General features: G+C 32.4%; 1 protein-coding gene across 1 annotated transcript in view; it reads right to left on the bottom strand.

Annotated features, from left to right (window-relative positions):
* LOC140444334 (vascular endothelial growth factor receptor 1-like) overlaps positions 1-16,620 on the bottom strand; it is a 96,313-nt gene extending 79,693 nt beyond the window's left edge. Inside the window, exons 1-4 of the mRNA XM_072536086.1 lie at positions 16,508-16,620; positions 8,790-8,917; positions 5,192-5,390; positions 2,294-2,430 (exon numbers count right to left, since the gene is read on the bottom strand). Of these exons, the coding sequence (XP_072392187.1) occupies positions 2,294-2,430; positions 5,192-5,390; positions 8,790-8,917; positions 16,508-16,574 (531 nt within the window). The 5' untranslated portion in view covers positions 16,575-16,620. The remainder of the gene's footprint in view (positions 1-2,293; positions 2,431-5,191; positions 5,391-8,789; positions 8,918-16,507) is intronic.
* Positions 16,621-17,057: the final 437 nt, after the last annotated feature.

Raw genomic sequence — 17,057 nt, 5'->3', positions numbered from 1 at the left:
TATTGTGCAATTTAATAATATTCATATCAATAAATATTCTACCGAGAAAAAGACGTTGTCACGTAAAATCTTCGCCCGTAAAACCGACTTTACAGGCAACCGATTTTTTTTTATTTACATTATTATGTTTAGAGATATGTGCATAGAGAACATACTTGCATGTGTTCAATTATTTATTAGGCTATTATGTTAAATGAAAAATCGTAGTTTATTGTGGCTACTGGTACGAGGGGAGTTTGAACATATTTTACATATTTAATCATGATAAAAAAAACTGTTTGCCACTATGTTTTCTATCTTTTCAATATTAAAAAATGTGGGCTCACAATCGTTTGCTTTTTCTGCTAAAATGTGCACTAAGGCATTCACAATATAAATTTTTTTACAGATGCCTTTTAAATGGAAATCGAAAGGCCGACTGCCTACTGATTCTGAAATTTTGGAAACTACAGTATGGGAAATATGTAGCACTAATAGTAATATCCGCACAGTCGCTAAAAAATATAATATTGATAGAACGACTCTATCTAGATATGTAAATAAATTTAAATCAAACGAAAATATATCGTTTGTAGCAAACTTTAATTCTTCGCAATTTTTTACTAATCAAGAAGAATATTATTTGCTAGTTCAATGTCTACTCAAATGTGCTGACTTACATTATGGACTTACTCCAATCGCAGTAAGAAAGTTTGCTTACCTCTTTGAAACTGAAAATAATAAAAAAAAAATCAGCAGCTTGGGAGAAAAACAGAGCTTCTACGCGTGACTCTCTAAGAGGTTTTATGTCACGACATAATAACTTATCACTTAGAACACCAGAAGCCACGAGTGTAGGACATGCCACATGGAAAGGGAATTGATTACACCTGATTTTACATATATATATATATATATATATATATATATATATATATATATATATATATATATATATATATATATATATATATAACGCAGATGAAACGGGAGTTACAACAGCACATAAGCCGCATGAAAATAATTGCTAAGAAAGGGCAAAAGCAGGTGTCCAAGGCAACATCGTGTAAAAGAGGATCACTGGTAACAGTTTTATGTACTATAAGTGCGTCTGGTAACACTATTCCCCCAATTTTAATTTATCCGAGGGTTGGGATCCAGGATTAAGGGCTTAACATCTGTACAAATAATGGCGTAATACTACTCACCATTCCACCTCATACTAACCATAAGTTACAGCCCTTGAATACCAACGTTTTTGGGCCATTTAAAAGATTTTATAATGAAGCAGTCGATAACTGGATGGTTAACAATCCTGCACAACTGATATCCTTAAAAGAAATACCTGAACTTGTAGGAAGTGCTTACGTTCGAGCTTTTACACCTGCCAATACCATAGGTGAGTTTTCACATACTGGTATTTGTCCATACAATCCAGCTGTATTAACAGATAGAGATTTTATCAGTGCCGAAATTACAGATCGGCCAAATCTATCTAAAACTTTACAGACTACAGAAAATTTATTTTTGGCTACCCCTCATACTTCCCAAAATAATCCAAATGGATTTGTAAGTCCTGGTCCTGTAAGGCCATTTCCAAAAGCTTTTCCACGTAAAAAAAAAGCTGAAAGGAAATGTGGAAAAATACGGATTTTAACGGACACTCCCGAAAAAGACCAAGTAGGAAAAGAATTTGAAGAAAGAGCTAAGAACAAGGAAAAGCAAAATAAAAAAAGGACAAAAAAGTGGAAAGATTAAAAAATATTTTCATTAGAAGATCAAAAACAAGTGTCAGTTAAACAAAATGAAATTGAGATAGTCATGGAGGACTCTGAACAAGATAGGTCATTTTTTGGAAAGAACCAACGAAGGAAACAGAAAAAATGTAAAAATGTAAAAAAAAACAATGCATCAAATGTAATGTAGGATTATACAGAATGTATGGTAAAATGGCATTCTTAAATATATTAAGTTTAGTGTAAATTAATGTCTATCTTTAATAAAATATGTTTTTTATAATTAAAGGTTTTTTTTTCGTGGCACCTGCCACGATTCCCATTTGGGACACTCAAAAAAACACAAAAAAAATTGACAAAATACCAATTTCTAAATTTTATTAAATAAACTATATATCTTTTTAGACAAAAAAGTAAACTTTTAACAAAAAAAAAAACAGAAAAAAAGCAGGGAATGGGGTAATTAAGAGGCGAATTTGGTCGTTCTTTACCAAATACTTAGAAAATTATTCACTGACTAACCTACTGACTTTTAAAATTACACGAGTACCCCTCTTAAATTGTTTTAATTTGCTTACTTTACCACCGTTTATGGACAGCTTCACCTCGATATCAGGCGCCGTTGGACGACACGGTATCAATAAGGTATCCCCTTCTCCTATGTGAAGTTGTTCAACCCTATTTCTGAAATATTTGACATCAAAATGTCCACTGTCTGAAAAAAATCTTTTTTAATAAATTTGCTAGGCTAGGAAAATCTTACTAGATAACTACTTAAATTGATAAGTTGTTCTATAGTGGTGTTGCGAAAGACACCAGAGCCAAAGAAATAGTCGCTCTATTAGTGAATCAGAAACTTGCAAACCAAGTTAATGATAAAAGTTTCGCATTTGCCCATGGAAACTTGCTATGAGGCTTTCTGTATCTTTCGTCGCTATTATTTTTAAAGCGTCTCTATTTTTTGTTAATTTTTTCGCCAGTTGCGCGTAGCGCGTACTTGTTTATAGTTTTTTTCTTTTTGTTTATATATTGTCATATAACAGAGGTCTGTTATACTGTCTTTCTCTTTTATTGTAACGGGGAAGAGTTATAGTTTCTTTTTATCCTCCTTTTGGAGATCATGTTCGAAACTCGTATTACTTCTACGATCTTATTTTCTAGCTCTTTCTGGTTGGATTTAGAGTCCGTAGATTCTCCCGGGCCTCTGATCACTACCCTTGTTGTCTTTTTTTTTGTTTATTGGATATGCAATGAATTTTATTCTAGAATTTGTTTTTTTTTGTGTCAGTGTTCGTCGTAGTCTTCCAGCACTTTTACTATCTCTAGATAGTTTTTTCTACCTTTCGTCTGAATTACTCTTAACCTGTCAGATCAAGCAAATTTGTTGGAAGAGCCTATCCTTCTGTCAGCTGCCATTTTTAAAATCTATTGAGTTTTGCTATCAGATTTTAGAATTATCGCCAGTGGTTTTGGCGATATTTTCGTTGTTGCTGTTTGTTATGGCGTTGTCTCGTTTTTTTCCACGTTTCTTTATTGTATTATTCTCGTCTGCTTTTTAGCAGCACCTAATTGTGCTGACTTGTCAGTTTTTTGTTGTTAGCAGGTTTTTCGATCGTGGCTGGTTTATCGGGCATGGCTGGTTTTTCGTTGGTTTTACGCTTTTTGTTTGTTATTTTTTGGTCTTCTTTTTTTGGATTCTGCTGGATTCTCCTGCCTGCATGTATTCGCTCATGAATTGTGATTGCTCTGTGGGTTAGAATTTAAGTTGGTTAGCCAAGTCTCAGTGAGATTGGTGTTTTTAGATTTTGATTCTAAAGTATTATCAGCATTTAAATTATCTGATAGTTGCTCAGAATCACAGTCAGAAGTTTCGGGGCTGGCTGGGAGGATGGTGATTACAATGGGCAATTAGAGGACATTACAAAGATCTTTTTCGACCGATTGACAGCTGTCCTTGTTACGGCCCTTACACGGTCGTTTACTGTCTGATGTGCAATAGAGAGGGATCCACTTGCTTTTCCCTCCCTACAGGCTTTGGGGCCATTAGCGCTGCCGAGGTGACCTCTGATCTTTCGCCGATATAACGCACGCTATCTAGGGAAACAACCTCCGAGAGAAATCAATAAATCCGATTCCCTTCGGTTTAATAATTATTTCCTAGAGTCAAGGATTCCGCTACACTCTTTTATATTTTGCCAAGTTATGACTACTTGACTCTACAACACAGTGTCTTACTCATTGCAGGTCTTATAATACTCGTTCTATAAGGTCAGCAACATAAGTCCGCTCTGCTCGCCGTAAAACGCCGAACACTGATCCCAAACTGATGTATTTGAGAGTTCTTATTAAACTATTGGCAGCCTGGTTAAACCAATTAAATAGCTATCTACTACTACTAAGGATTTCCACAGTTTTCACTGTCTTCCTTCACTCAATCGTTTTCTCCAATTTTCCCTGTCATTCCAGTCTCCATCTAGGGTGGGGCCCAATGACCTTCGGGGTCTTCCTCTCTTTCTTCTTCCAATCGGGCTCCATTCTGTGATTTTGTTTATCCAGCGTCCTCTGTCCACTGACGTGGCCGTACCAGGATAGTCTCTTTTTCTCTATATAGTCGATTATGTCTGATTGCACTCCCATTCTCTGCTTAATCTCTGCGTTTTCAATTCTGTCTCTTTTTGTAAGTCTACAGCTTCTCCTCAGGAACTCCATTTCTACTGCTCTTATTCTACCTCTATTTCTCTTGTTTATTGTCCAGTTTTCGGACCCATATGTCAGGATACTTCTTGTCAGGGTATTATATATTCTCTTTTTTGTCTTTATCGTAATGTTCTTATCCCACAACACTGAGTTTAGTTGTCTTATACAGTTTCTTGTTTGTCTCAGTCTGTTGTTTATATCTTCTTCTGTTGTTCCCTGGTTCGATATTATGGTTCCTAAATACTTGAATTTATCTGTTCCATTTATTTGTCTTCCCTCGTCTATCTCTAGGTTTCTCATATCCTTGTTTTCTGTTGTTAGGTATTCGGTTTTCTCCAAGTTTATTTCCATTCCGTTGTTTTTATACTCTTCTTCTAGTTTTCTGAGCATAAAGCTGAGATCTTCTTCATCCACAGCTATCAATTTGTTTAATCAAATAGCCATTGGTTTAATAAGCACTACCAAATGTAATTTTTTAAATTTTAGAAGGATTTACAACAAAGTCTTTGGCCTTTTATGTGTCTTTTTAACGTGTTTTGTGTTAACAATTAATTTTTTATGCGGTATTTATAACTTCCTATAAGACCTAAGTTTTTTGATTTTTGTAATGAATATACAAAATACTCTTAAAGTATTCTTCCTTGTAGGAAGCTTCAAATCTGGCATGTCACGTGCTAAAAGTGCTTAGCTGATTTTAATTAAAATTTTACAACAATTTTATTAAGTTTTTAAAAAAGATACACTTGTGTAATATAAATGATTTAAAATATGGTACTTACCATTTACAAATAGATATACTTTACTATTCTCTGAATTTTCTTCTGTTATATTTTTAGCATTCTGAAAATGACAATTGTAGAACCCTACAAATGGATATGACATATTGGTTATTTTAAGGCGAAGACCATACTTGTACTTAGAGTTGTTCACGGGCTCAGCTATTGTCGTAAACGTTGTCCATGTTTTTTTATCTGAATCCTAAAATGAGGCAACAAAAGGTAAGACATGTAAAAACGTATAAGAAAGTTAAATGAGACTGCTCTGCTGAAGACAGAACACGATGCTGTGTATTAAGCAGTTTAATTTTGATAAATAAATTAAATAAATACAAAGATTGTAGCTTCTCATTTAAATAATAAATATTTAACAACCATTTCTTATAGTAAGGGTTCAAAATGTGCTCCAGCTACTTCCTGAAAGTGATGCATTATATTTCTAAACTCTTGCCATAATACTCGTTTAAATGTGTCGAGGAAAATTGCCCTACATTCTTTAACAATTAGTTGTTTGAAAATGTCAATATTGTCGGGTGCTGTAGCGTAAACTTTAGATGTCAAGTATCCCCATAGAAAAAATTCTATTGGTGTGAGGTCCGTTGACCGAGCTGGCCATTCTATCGTACCTCATCGTCAAATCCATCTGCCACGATATTCCTTATCTAGGTAACTTCTTACTGCACCATAATGGTGTGCAGGAGCACCATCTTGTTAAAACGTTATTTTTAAGTTGCCGAATTCACCTGGATTATCCGATTATCCTCCAGAATTTCAAGTATTAATGGTTCAAATGCATTTTGTAGCATCTCCAGATACACTTCACCGGTTAGGTTAGTATTAAGAAAAACAGGCCCGACTATGTGGTTTCCCAAAATACCTGCCCAAACATTAATTTTTTTTTTGGAAATTGACTATGTGTTTCACGAAAGACGTGAGGATTTATGTCATTTCAATACCTCACATTGTGTGTGTTAACATTTCCATTAAAAGAAAAAGTACTTTCGTCATTAAAACAAATTGATTTTATGTAATCGGGCTGTTGGTTAATTTTATTGGACATATTTTCACAGAATTCTAGTCTTCGGTCGGGGTCATCATCTGAAAGTTGGTGCACAATTTTTAATTCGTATGGATGAAATTTATTTTAAGCTAACAATCGGTATACTGTATTTTGACTGATTCCATAGATAGATTCAACTTGGGCTGTAGAAGAACTAGGGTTCATTACCATTTCTAAAATTATGTAAACTTTTTTGTCATCACTAATTATTGGTCACCTAGATCGTTTGACATCTTGAACACTACCTGTTTGTTTAAACTTCCGAAGAAGCTTCCTCAAATAAGCTCTCGATGTTGGGCGATTGGAGTCCCTCTCATTAAAAAGACGTTCCGCTGCATGGAAATGATTTCCACATTCACCAATTATTAACACAGCTGCTACTTTGTAGGCTATAGTACGTACAATTCTGCCTTTGTAAAAATTTAAAGGTCTCATTGAACAATAATTAAACTAAATATTAACTAAGAACAACAAACTAAAAACAACTTGATAACCTAAGCAGAAACAGAATTTAATATTCAGGTACAGTCTGTCCCAAACCCTTCTTTCAGTGCGTCACTAATTTTGACGTCATATAGGATTTTAAGAATGTCGAGAATTATTGCATGACATTTTAGTTAAATCTGACAGTTGAAGGATCGTAATCGGCTAAATGTGAAAAGGTTATTTTTTGAAAATGTGGAGTAAAAACTTTAAGAATTCAAATTCTTTTTTAATTTACATATTAGAGGTCCCGTCCTGTATAAAAATTTTTATTGTGCATTATATTGGAACGACAGTTTGTCATAATTCCTATTCTATACACTCCAAGGAAAGTGCTTAATTAGCTAACATTTATTTATGTATTTATTATTATTTATTACAACCACTATGGCTAAAATGTATAGTATTTAAACTACTAATATGAATATTTTTTAGAATAATTTAAAACTTACTTCACGAACGGCAGAAACTGGTAATAAATATGTCCCAGCCTCTTTTTCTAATTGAAAATAATTTAATAATTTTAATATTGGTCTTTGTTCATTCTCTGTATATCTCGGCATATTTAAAATATTTTTATGACAATAAATACAAAATTAAATTTTCACTGTAAAATGTCTAAAAATACTATCCTGGAATAACAATTATCATTTTATCAGTTGACATTGTCAAAGTACTGTCACTATCGAGACCATCTGCGTCAAATTATATTTATGCGCATCATTGATTGGATATCTATTTAGCGTATTCTAAACTCCGACCAATTATATATCCGCAAGTAGAATTCGCTTTAATATGCAAATACCCGTGAACGAAATATAATTTTCTAAGTTCTATGTATAATAATCACAGACTCACGTTTTTTTCTGTCAATTCTAGCATAATGCGTTAGAGAGAATTCGATAAACTGTGACGCACTGAGAGAAGGGTTTGGGATGAACTAGATAAACGCGTTTGCAAACTAAAAATAACTAGAAAATTGACAAACGTCAACTTTTTTGACAAATGACCAAAGGCAGACGTTAGAATTTTTATTAATTAAATTTCAAACTACAATTCTAGTATTTATTTAATTTATTCGTCAAAATCATCTTAAATCCAAACAAAATTCGTATGATTGAATAGGTATATTAAAATAATTGTAGTTTCGCATTTAATTAATAATAATTCTAGTGTTCGCCTCTGGTTAATTGTCAAAAAAGTTGACGTTGACGTAAAAAAAACTAGGGAATTAAAAAACGTCAACTTTTTGACAAATAACTAGAGGCGGAGGTCTTAATATTTATTAAATAAATGCAAAACTACAATATAAGTATTTATTTAATTTATTCATCAAAATTTTCAATACCTTTCAAACGAGGTATCACTTGCCATAAGGTCCTATTTGAAATTATCTGTCACAGTGGCGCTGTAACGTCATCTGTTACTATTACGTCACATAAAATGACTAGTTAAGAAGTATACGTCTGTTTATTACCTCCTCCAAATTTCACTATTAAAAGTATAACCGTTCAAAAGATACGAGGTGGGGGGAACGGACTTTTGACTAGCAATGTATATATATATATATATATATATATATATATATATATATATATATATATATATATATATATATATATATATATATATATATGTATACATAAGAGACCTCTCTCCTGCTGTCGCCCACTAGCTAGCTTCTTTAATTTTAATTTTTTTTAAACTGGTTGTTCTTTGTCTAGTATTGTGTAAATGTATTTTTTTAATGTTTATGACATTTATAAAATTGTTAAATGGTCTATAATTTTAACAAAATGTCCCTAAAGATTCTCTGAGAGTGAAAGTACTTGGAAAAGATTTAATAAAAAACTGTGCTCGATATCTGCCTTTTATTTGATTGAAGTTAATTGCAAATGGTTACAAAGAACTTCAACATCAGGTTAATAGGATTACCACAACGTGTGATGTTCTCTCAGAAACAGCGCTTGAAGCCACCTGCGATTTTGTATGTCAGCTACGCGCTCGAAATCAATTTTAAATAATTTTTTCTAAAAAAGCTAATCTTAAAAAACTTACTGTAATCTGTGGCACAGTCCAGTTTATAGGTTGATTTCCTTGGCAAATTATACTGAAATTTTGGTTTTTCTGCAAGACATGTTCTTTTCCCGAAAGAAGAATGTGAGGCGAGGACAACACATTACCAACTAAAACAAAATTGTTTTCAATTTTTATGTATACAATTCAATAATAGAGTATTTTATTTAGTAATAATAAATGAATGAAAAATAACTTATCAAATGGTTATTTTAAGTGGTAGCTATAATATAATTAACAAGACCTATTTTTAGTTAAATTTTTATTAAAACAACTGTCTGTTTCTCATTTGATTTTTCTTCTTTTCTTAACGTGCCATATGATATCTTATGGCAAGACTTTGTCTTGAGCTATTCTAAACAGTTATTCTACTCTCCATATCCAAGGTCATTCTTCTATCATGAGGCTTTTTCCACCAATTCCTCTGTGTCCTTCGATTTTTATCATCATTCTGACTTTACAACTCTGCGTGGGTACTAGCCTCCTCAAGAATTTATCTCCAGTCGTCTCTATCCATCGCCTTTCCCCGCCAAGCGCATATTCCCATATTTCTTATGTCTTTATCGATGTTATCAATGAACCTTATTCTGGGTCTTTCTCTTCTTGTTCGACCAATGGGTCTATCAAGGAGCGTTTTTCTAGCCGGGTCATTTTGTTCCATCCGCATTACATGCAGTATCCACCTCAGACGTCCTATCTTAATATGTTTTACGATATCTGGTTCCTGGTATATTCTATCACGTTCGAAGTTGTATCGTCTTCTCCACACTCCATAGATTCGCCTTAGTACTTTTCTTTCGAAACATCCTAACATGTTTTCTTTTTTTTTTTGTTAGCGTTGTTTAGTAGTTTTATTTTTGGAAGAAGACGCATCTCCTGGCTCAACAATCTGAGAAAGTGGTATAATTAAAGTTCGGTCGACTTTTTCAGAGCTGCAATCTCAAAAGTAAAAATAGCTGTGATGATTACCAACCTCCTTAGAGGAGACGGTACGTAAAGAAGAAGAAGAAGAGTTTTATCTTTGTATTTCTCAATATAATTCTAGATTTAAGGAGGAGATTGAGCCCAAAATAGCATTCTGCGGTAGTATTATTTTCAGTGTTAAAGAGTGCTCCCAGGTATACAAATTCGTTCACTGCTTTGATGACGTCATTTTCTATAAAAAGTTGTAGTAGGATTTGTGGTTGCGTGCTTATTTTCATATACTTTGTTTTGTTGGTGTTTATTATTAAACCCATTTTTGTAGCAGATTCTTTTAATGCTACATACGTCTCTCGTACAGCGTTTTCCGCTCTCCCAACAATATTGATATCATCAGCATAGGCTGATGATGGCCGCTTCGGAAATCGAGAACGATTTCCGAAGTTGAAATTAAAACGACAATAAACTTACTTTAACCTTTAATTGTGGCTTATTCCCAATTAAATAGTTATTTTTTCGTACAAGACGAATTTTCGTTTTTCATTTTTAGCTTAATTCTTTAGTTACCGATATCTCAAAACATAAATTTTACACTTAGGTCATTGTGATTCTGAGCGACTCAACTCTCTGCTTTCCTTTTCCAATTTACTTATTTTCATGAATTGTCATCTGAAATAATGTCATCTATCATACGTGACTTAATCAGTTTTGCTTCTTTGTAGTTCTTCCTCGAATTTGCGATATTATTAATCGATGTTTTGATAATCTACTTGTACTCATCATTTAAAATATTATTCACGCTAAGCGAGTGAATTACGAAGTGGAAAAAACGTATTTAAAAAAAGACCTATTGGTTTTAAACGTATCTATTTCTTAGAATATATCTAAGAGTAGTTTAGTGTACGTATGCATTTCAGTCTTTTGACCACGATAATTATTAAAATTAGTATTACTGTTAGGATATGGTTCTGCAATCTATCAAAAAAGATTCACATATTATCGACTTCGGAAACTTATGGTTGATAATAACCATTAGTTTTAACCAAGGTAATTTATCAGGTTATGATAGATTATCAGGTTATGTTAACAAAGTGATTATTTTTACTTGACATACACAACTGAGGCTTTTTGTCTTTGTAAATAAATTATTTGGAATTTCCATCTTTAAATCAATGTCGTTTAATGTTATTTTAGTATTTTTATTTAAAATCAGCCACAATTTTACTTTAAAATAAGTTTATTTTGACATTTAGATTTTCATTTCGGAAAACACTAATAAATTAATCAAATTTTGGTTTTGTTAATAAATAATAATAATAATAATAAAAAAATTCTTCTAATAATTTAATTTTTTCTGACTCATTCATATTGACAATTCTGATATATTCTACAGTTTAAAGTATGTATGTATAGCGTTAATATGCCTTTTAAGCCTCTGACATCTCTCTGAAATCTTCTATTACTACATCTCTCCATTTCTTACTTGGTATTTCTCTTTTTTTTCCTTTAGGTACTCTCCAACCAGTATTCTAGACTTTTCTATTACCTTGCATTCTTTCTAGATGTCCCAGCCATTCTAGTCTACGTTTTTTCATTACTTTTGTTATTGCAGGGTTGGCAGGGCCGCCGCTACCACGTGTGCCAAGTGTGCATCGCACACGGGCGGCCAACAATAGGGGCGGCCAAAAGCAGTCCACTGGTGATAATACTTTTTTAAAACGAAAATGAATTCAAATAATTAAATAGTAATGATTCATATAATTCTGTGAACTCTAATATTGCAAACAATAATAATTATTCAGTACGTGATAATACTCAAATGCGTTTCATTTATCATGTATACTTCTTTATTTCATCCTAATCTAAAAAAAATGTCAGAAAATATTATTTATTTTATGAACTGCCGCCCTTTTGCAGGTTAAGTCATAAAGCAGTTTCGGGAAAACTTCTTAATTCAATGCGGCTGACGGCTTTCGGACTTCTGTTATTTGGGATTTCACACGTATATACTTTACAAGAATTTAGGGAAGTGTTTGTAAAGTTTCTGTTATAATATTGTTCCTATGGTTATGTTTATAGATGGGTTATTATGCCTTATGTTCAGTTTTAGTTGAGAATTCGATGAATTTAGACACGCTTTTGATAAACGATTTTGTTTGTAAAATATAGTAGTGTACCCGTTTCTTTTGCACAGTAGGTACTGTATTTCGAAGTAACGTCGAGATCAGAGCAATTTTATTCGTATACGCGTTACGGCTACATATTATTTGGAGAAACATTATTTGGACAACTTGTTTGAAGTGTTTTTGGATTTACTTTGTTAAATTCGCCCAGCTTCGTTCTTAAGTGATAATTTCAAAATGTCCGAAAGAAAAAGAAAACGACTTTCAGGCTTTCAATATAAAAAAATAAAAGAGGCAAAAACTGTGGAGAAAAAAAACTTACCGGTGCACTGGAATTATTTTTGATGAAAAACATACATATTTAGGACCTTCAACTTTAAGCGAAGTCCAAACCATAGAAAAAAGTACCAAACAATTGAATATTCCTGCGGATAGAGACAGAGGATTTGATGACAATAATAGCGATAGTGGGAGTGCTGATGCTGAAACGCCTGAACCTGAAACCACCAAACAAGATAGAACAATTAATGTTCCAGTTAATCTGGATTGCAGTGTAGGAAGCTCCCGCATATACTTGGTTTTAGATGATCCCGGAAAATGGCCTGCAAATATGAATCCGGTTGCAAATGTGCAACTGATTTATATGAAGAAATTAAAGCTATTCAACCATTTTTTTTACGCATTGTGGGTCTATAATTATAGTTTTGTATACTCTTATTTTTGTATAACGAGATATATCTTATTCCTTAATTATTTTGTTCATGACCCCACCACTATTGTTGCTCTTGGTCAGTCCCAACTTGATTTCAGATTCTTTCTTATAGATATTATCAATAAGAGTATCTAAGTACATATGTTCATCCACGTTCTTGAATTCTACAACTGATCCATCATCTACCTCCAATTTAAAGGAACCCCTGGTGTTTATTCCTTTTTTGTTCGAGATTTCCATGTACTTGGATTTATTATCATTACATAAGTTTCAATCCCATTTAAGAGCTTTCTCGAATCAGTCTTTTTGGTATACTTGCCAGTTCTTTTTCATTTCTTGCAATGATAACTACATCATTAGCATACGCTAAGCATTGGTGCTCTTTGTATAAAATAGTGGCGGCTTTATTTATCCCATTTGCACTGAAAATTTTTTCTAGAACTATATTGAATAGCGAGGTAGACAGACACTGGGCTTCTTGGCGAACACCTTTTTTAACTTTGAATTCTTTTGAGACTCAACCGTTCCATTTCACAGCACAAGTGATATTTCTAATTGTCATTTTTACCAATCTTACTATTTTTTCTGGCACTCGGAATTCTTTTAGTGTTTCTAATAATTCGTTTCTGTCTATTGTATCGTAGATGGTTCTGTAATCAAAGCTAAGTACTTGTGCTAAAATGTTGTATTCATAGCAATTGATCAGGATTTGTTTTAGCATAAAAATTTGATCGGTTGTTGATCTTCTCTTGCAAAATTCTCCCTGGTATTCTCCTAGATTTCTCTTCACGTACATTTCTAATCGTTTTTAATTAGTATGGGGAGCACTTTGTATATTACCTGTAACAAGCATATTTCTCTAGAGAATGCGCGTTCAGTTCTATCTCCCTTTTTGTGAAAATTATAATGGACTTGTTCCATTATTTTTTGATGTTAAATATATTTTATTATTTTTGAAATTTCTTCTCTTATGGGTACAAATAGGGTAAAAAAGATAAATGAAACAATGTGTGTTATCGAATGTAAAAAATTCGAAGATAAAATGAAAATACTGAAAGCCAAGGATAAACCATTAAAAGAGATAGAAATACAAAGAAATCTTAGAAAGATAGCAGCAGATGAAAAGACTAATAGGAAAAGGACAAAAATTGGATATGGTTTCATAGTTACTGAAGGCATTAAATGGAAATGGAAACAAAAAACATGCCGGATAAAAAAAGTAACATACAATACAGAACCAACTTGTTCAAAAAACTAGCTGAAGAAAACAAAATGACGGACCGAGAAACAAAACAGGCACAGAACAGGGACATGAGCAGATGTAAAGATAATAACACAAACGGAAGAATAAACCTATTAAAGTAAAACTTAAACACAGTAAAGAACAAAACAATTTTGAAAATGGCATCATGGAATGTGAGAGGTATAAATGGAAAGGAAATATAACTGGGGGAAGAAATTAGAGATAAGAACATTGAAATAGTAGCTATAACAGAGACAAAGAAAAAGGGAAAAGGATCAATAATATTAGAAAACGGAATGTTACTAATAAACAGTGGAGTGGAAGAAACGAATAGAGCTCAGGCAGGAGTAGCGTGCATGATAAAGAAGGACAGTATCAACATAAACAGAAAACACAAAGAAATAATAAAAATTTATAAACTAAGGGAAGAAACAACGAAAATAAGATACTCAGAAGGGCTAGAGAAAGAGATGGACAATGAACATGAAATAACAGAAACAGTAGAAGAAGAATGGGGAAAATTTAAAAATGCGATGATACAATAGCTAAATATATATGTGGAACTACAAGAAATAACAACAGAGGGGAGCGAACGTCTTGGTGGAATGATGAAGTGAAAAGAGAAATAAAAGAAAAGAAGAAATTATGGAAAGAATACATACAAGACAAAACACAACAAAAATATGAAAATTATTAGAAACAAAGAAAAAAAGTTAAAGAGATAGTTAAGAAAGAGAAAAAGAATAGTTGGGAAGAATTCGGGGAAAAATGGAAGAAAACAGCAAATAAAACGTAAAATTATTTTATAGAACACTGAAAAACCTAAGAAGCAACAAAGAAACGAAACTGAAACAAATAATAAACAAGGAAGAAACAATAATAAACGACGATAAGACAATAATGGAAAGATGAAGGGGACATTTCCAGCTGATACTGAATGGAAATCAAGCGAATACAATGGAAAAAGAAAGCACAAGAGTGTATCCATGGGAAACACGCAAAATCCAGAAACTATAGAAAAATCAGAACTGGAAGAAATGATGAAATATATAGAAGTAAAAGCAAAAGAAAAATTGTTATACTATATAACCTAATATGGAAGAGAAAAGTAATTCTCAGAGAATGATAAGAACTATAAAGGTATATCACTACTATGCGTAGCAGCAAAAGTATACGAAACCATAATGGAAAGGAAAATCAGAAAAGAAATAGAACATAAATTAGAGGACATACAAAGTGGATTCAGGAAAGGACACAACACACAAGACCATATATTTACCATGCAACAAGTAATAGAAAAACCATTAAAAAAAATTGAGAAATATATCTGAGCTCTATAGACATGGAAAAAGCATTCGACTCAGTCAAAAGAAAAGATATATGGGAAAGCCTAAAGAAAGTAAGTGAAGAACTGATAGAAGCAACAAAGAGTATATACATGAAAACAACAAATACAGTAAGAATGTTAAATATGTATACAGTCAGAACCATTTGAAACTCAAGGAGTTAGACAAGGGGGAAGTCTCAGCCCAGTGCTATTCATAAATGTAATAGATGAGATAGTGAAAGAATGTAAGAAAACATTCAAGAAATACTGCATCGGTTGGCAATTGTGGTATATTTTTCTACAAAGGCTCGTTGACTTCAAGCCAGTGCCCGGTAACCGCAATTATCGTGGAAAATCCTAATTCCTCTAGAAACAAAAATAATATTCATCTGTTTTATATCTCAGAACGAATATTATTCAAAACCATACTAAATTTATCACCACTAAAATAATTTATTATACTTCGAGTATTCTTTTTGTTGTTATTTTGTGTAGTGTGTTTATTTATTTGTTTGTTTTTTTTATTTATCTGACCAATTCAAGACATATCATAATTGACAAAAAAAGTATTTATTTATTTATTTAAATAATATAAAAAATCGGAAAAAATAATTTTATCCCATATTAACATAATTAGCGTAGACAACAATTTTGGACCACTCAGTATAAACATATAAGTAATAAACTAAAAATATCTTGTTGTAGTTTAGATAATTATTTTGGTTTTTTATAAAGGCATGTAAATATTCTTTAAATATGAAAAACCAAGGGTTTTCAAAACATGTTTTTACACAATAGATGACATTTTTAATCCATTTATGTGTATTTTATCGTTTTTTTTTAATTGAATTTAAAAATACGAAAAAATATTGGAGTATGCCTTAAAAATTGGAATATCCGTTGTAATTCTGTCCAGAAATAAACCTTTTATTATTTTATCATCTTTTTTATTAAAAATGTAGTAAATTTTCCATGGTCGTTGAATACATCGTAATAAGTTGCGAATTTTAAGCTCATTTAAGCCCGACCTTCGTTTTTCATAAATAAATTTTTATAAAATTTTATTTTAGCTATTTGAAAGTAGGTATTGATGGCGTACTGATTTTTTTAATAAAATGAGGCACGCTTTATATTATTATATTAAATACAAGAACAAAATATAGATTAATAATTAATTTTAAGTAAGTTGCGGTTCTTATAAAGCTAATATTACTGAACAAACTCATATCAATAATACTTAGAGCGTTATTTAGTCTTCTGAAATATTGTTTGTTAATACAATGTATTGAAAACTTTAATCACAACATTAATCACTTAAAAAAATAGAATTTTCGAAATTGATTTTCCGAAAAATACCATCAGAAAAAGACTTACCAACAGTAACACTTAACAATTCAGTCGCAACCAGCAAAAAGATCGCAAAATTGTTTTTACATCCCATGTTTACGACTTTGCGCTTAGATTACCAACATTATTTTGGTTAAACGTTATATTCGCGCGACAATTTTCATAATACTGTAGAGAATGGTGCTTCAACATCACGCTAGACAGCGTAACGTTCGTCATAACGTTTCATAGTTTTGTATATTTGGCACCCGGATATAGGCAACCATCAGTTCGGACGTGCACCTCCACGCAGTGAACCCCGGTAGCATAATTCGCCGATCCCACTAGGTGGTCAAGTAAATACGGTCCTGAGATTGGTGATAAAAATATAGCGAGGGGATATGATTTGGCGCCAAATACAATTTGGCTACACCACAGTAAGTTGTTTCTAGATTTATAACGGGCATTTGTTTAAAATCTTCTTGTTATTGTCATCGAATGCCATAGTCTGTGGACTAGTACGCATTTCGATGCGCATCGCCCCGCCTCGAATTTTCCCATTGGCTCTTGACCTGGAAATCCCTATTTATCGCTCGAA

This window comes from Diabrotica undecimpunctata, chromosome 1 (assembly GCF_040954645.1).
Source record: "Diabrotica undecimpunctata isolate CICGRU chromosome 1, icDiaUnde3, whole genome shotgun sequence".
In the NCBI taxonomy this organism is placed as follows: Eukaryota; Metazoa; Arthropoda; class Insecta; order Coleoptera; family Chrysomelidae; genus Diabrotica; species Diabrotica undecimpunctata.
This window is presented reverse-complemented; position numbering and strand designations above follow the sequence as displayed.